This window comes from Branchiostoma floridae, chromosome 1 (genome assembly GCF_000003815.2).
Source record: "Branchiostoma floridae strain S238N-H82 chromosome 1, Bfl_VNyyK, whole genome shotgun sequence".
NCBI classification, from domain to species: domain Eukaryota; kingdom Metazoa; phylum Chordata; class Leptocardii; order Amphioxiformes; family Branchiostomatidae; genus Branchiostoma; species Branchiostoma floridae.
In genome coordinates, this window is record NC_049979.1 from 25,168,058 (window position 1) to 25,169,430 (window position 1,373).

Here is a 1,373-nt window from a genome sequence, read left to right on the forward strand (position 1 = left end):
GAAGTAGATTATAATCATGTTTGTCCCGTTAAAAGGTGGTGAAAGTTCGCCCTAATGACAAGGATGCGAAGGCCAAGTTCACAGAATGTAACAAGATCGTGAAGAGGCAGGCATTTGAACGGGCCATCAGAGTGGACGATGTCAAGAAGTGTGTGTCTGAATCCATTAACCTAGAGAGCATGGGTGAGTAAATTGTGATAAGACATGTTCAAATTGTGAACTTTGTTGGAACTGTGTGACGATTATCCTGACTACATTATACTGGACAGGCCCCTTCTAGTATGTAAGGTCTCATTGATGAGTTTTTTCTTCCCATAGACTTCTATGTTATAACTCGTGGTTTACATGATGCGTTCATAATGAAACTACGTGAAATTTTAGCACATTTTTCATTCTATGTCGAGCACATTTACCCTATATCGTGGGAAAAAATTGCCAACGTCAACTATACGTACGTTCTTTTTTTTTAAGCAATTACAAACTATGATTAGTCAATCCCCACAAAAGGCACTTTTTCGCTGCTGGTGTACAACCGCACCACTCAGAACCCAGGACTGTGTACCTCCGACCTGGCGCACGGCTGGAAAACTTTACCTGCTAATTTCTTCAGTTACAAACAAGCTTTCACCAATCTAACTTTTGAGATCAGTTCCGCTAGCTAAAAGGGAATTTCTCACCGCTAAAAACACGCATCCATGCAGCCGTTTAATTTTTTGGCTCGGATCTCTTTTAGGGTACCCACTCGGAGTAATACATCAATGAGACCTTAAGCCTCACTCAGATGACCAGCACCTCTGTTGTTGATCTGTCGATCTGACAAGAACCACTTCATCATCGATTTATTTTTCTATTTATCTATTTAGTTTTACCACACTAACAAACTAGTTTTGTGTGTGTGTGTGTGTGTGTCTGTCAACAAGATAATGGCTGGATTGATTGGTTTTATGCTTTGACTATTGGTGCGGTGTTAAGAACGCTGGAAATGATTCGATTTGGGGCTCCCTAGCAGCTTCCCTTGGTGCTGCAGTGGAACTTCATGTTTGGATATCAGAACAAGCTATGGTCACAATGTTTGGGCTTTGGAAAGCTCATATGATCGGGAAGAAGCAACATAAGTTTGGGATCTCTAGCAGCAGGGGCATTTTTGTAGAAAAATTCCGAAGCAGATAAGTCAAGAAAGGAATAATGGATTTTCATGATTTTTGGTATGTAGGTAGCTTAGACCAAAATGTACAGAATGAAATACTAATTTTGGAAAATGGGGTAACATTTGCATATTTATTGAAAATATTCTATCATGGCAGTTTTTTTCAATGTATCTATTGTGTTGAGCATGATACGGTTTTGACATTGGTTGGCAGATACTGATATAG

At 39.7% G+C, this 1,373-nt stretch overlaps 1 protein-coding gene across 1 annotated transcript in view; it reads left to right on the forward strand.

Annotated features, from left to right (window-relative positions):
* Positions 1-1,373, forward strand: part of LOC118425200 (serine/threonine-protein phosphatase 5-like) — a gene marked incomplete in the record, with an annotated part of 18,665 nt that overhangs the window by 3,980 nt on the left and 13,312 nt on the right. Inside the window, 1 exon segment of the mRNA XM_035834021.1 lies at positions 36-183. Coding sequence (XP_035689914.1) covers positions 36-183 — 148 coding nt within the window.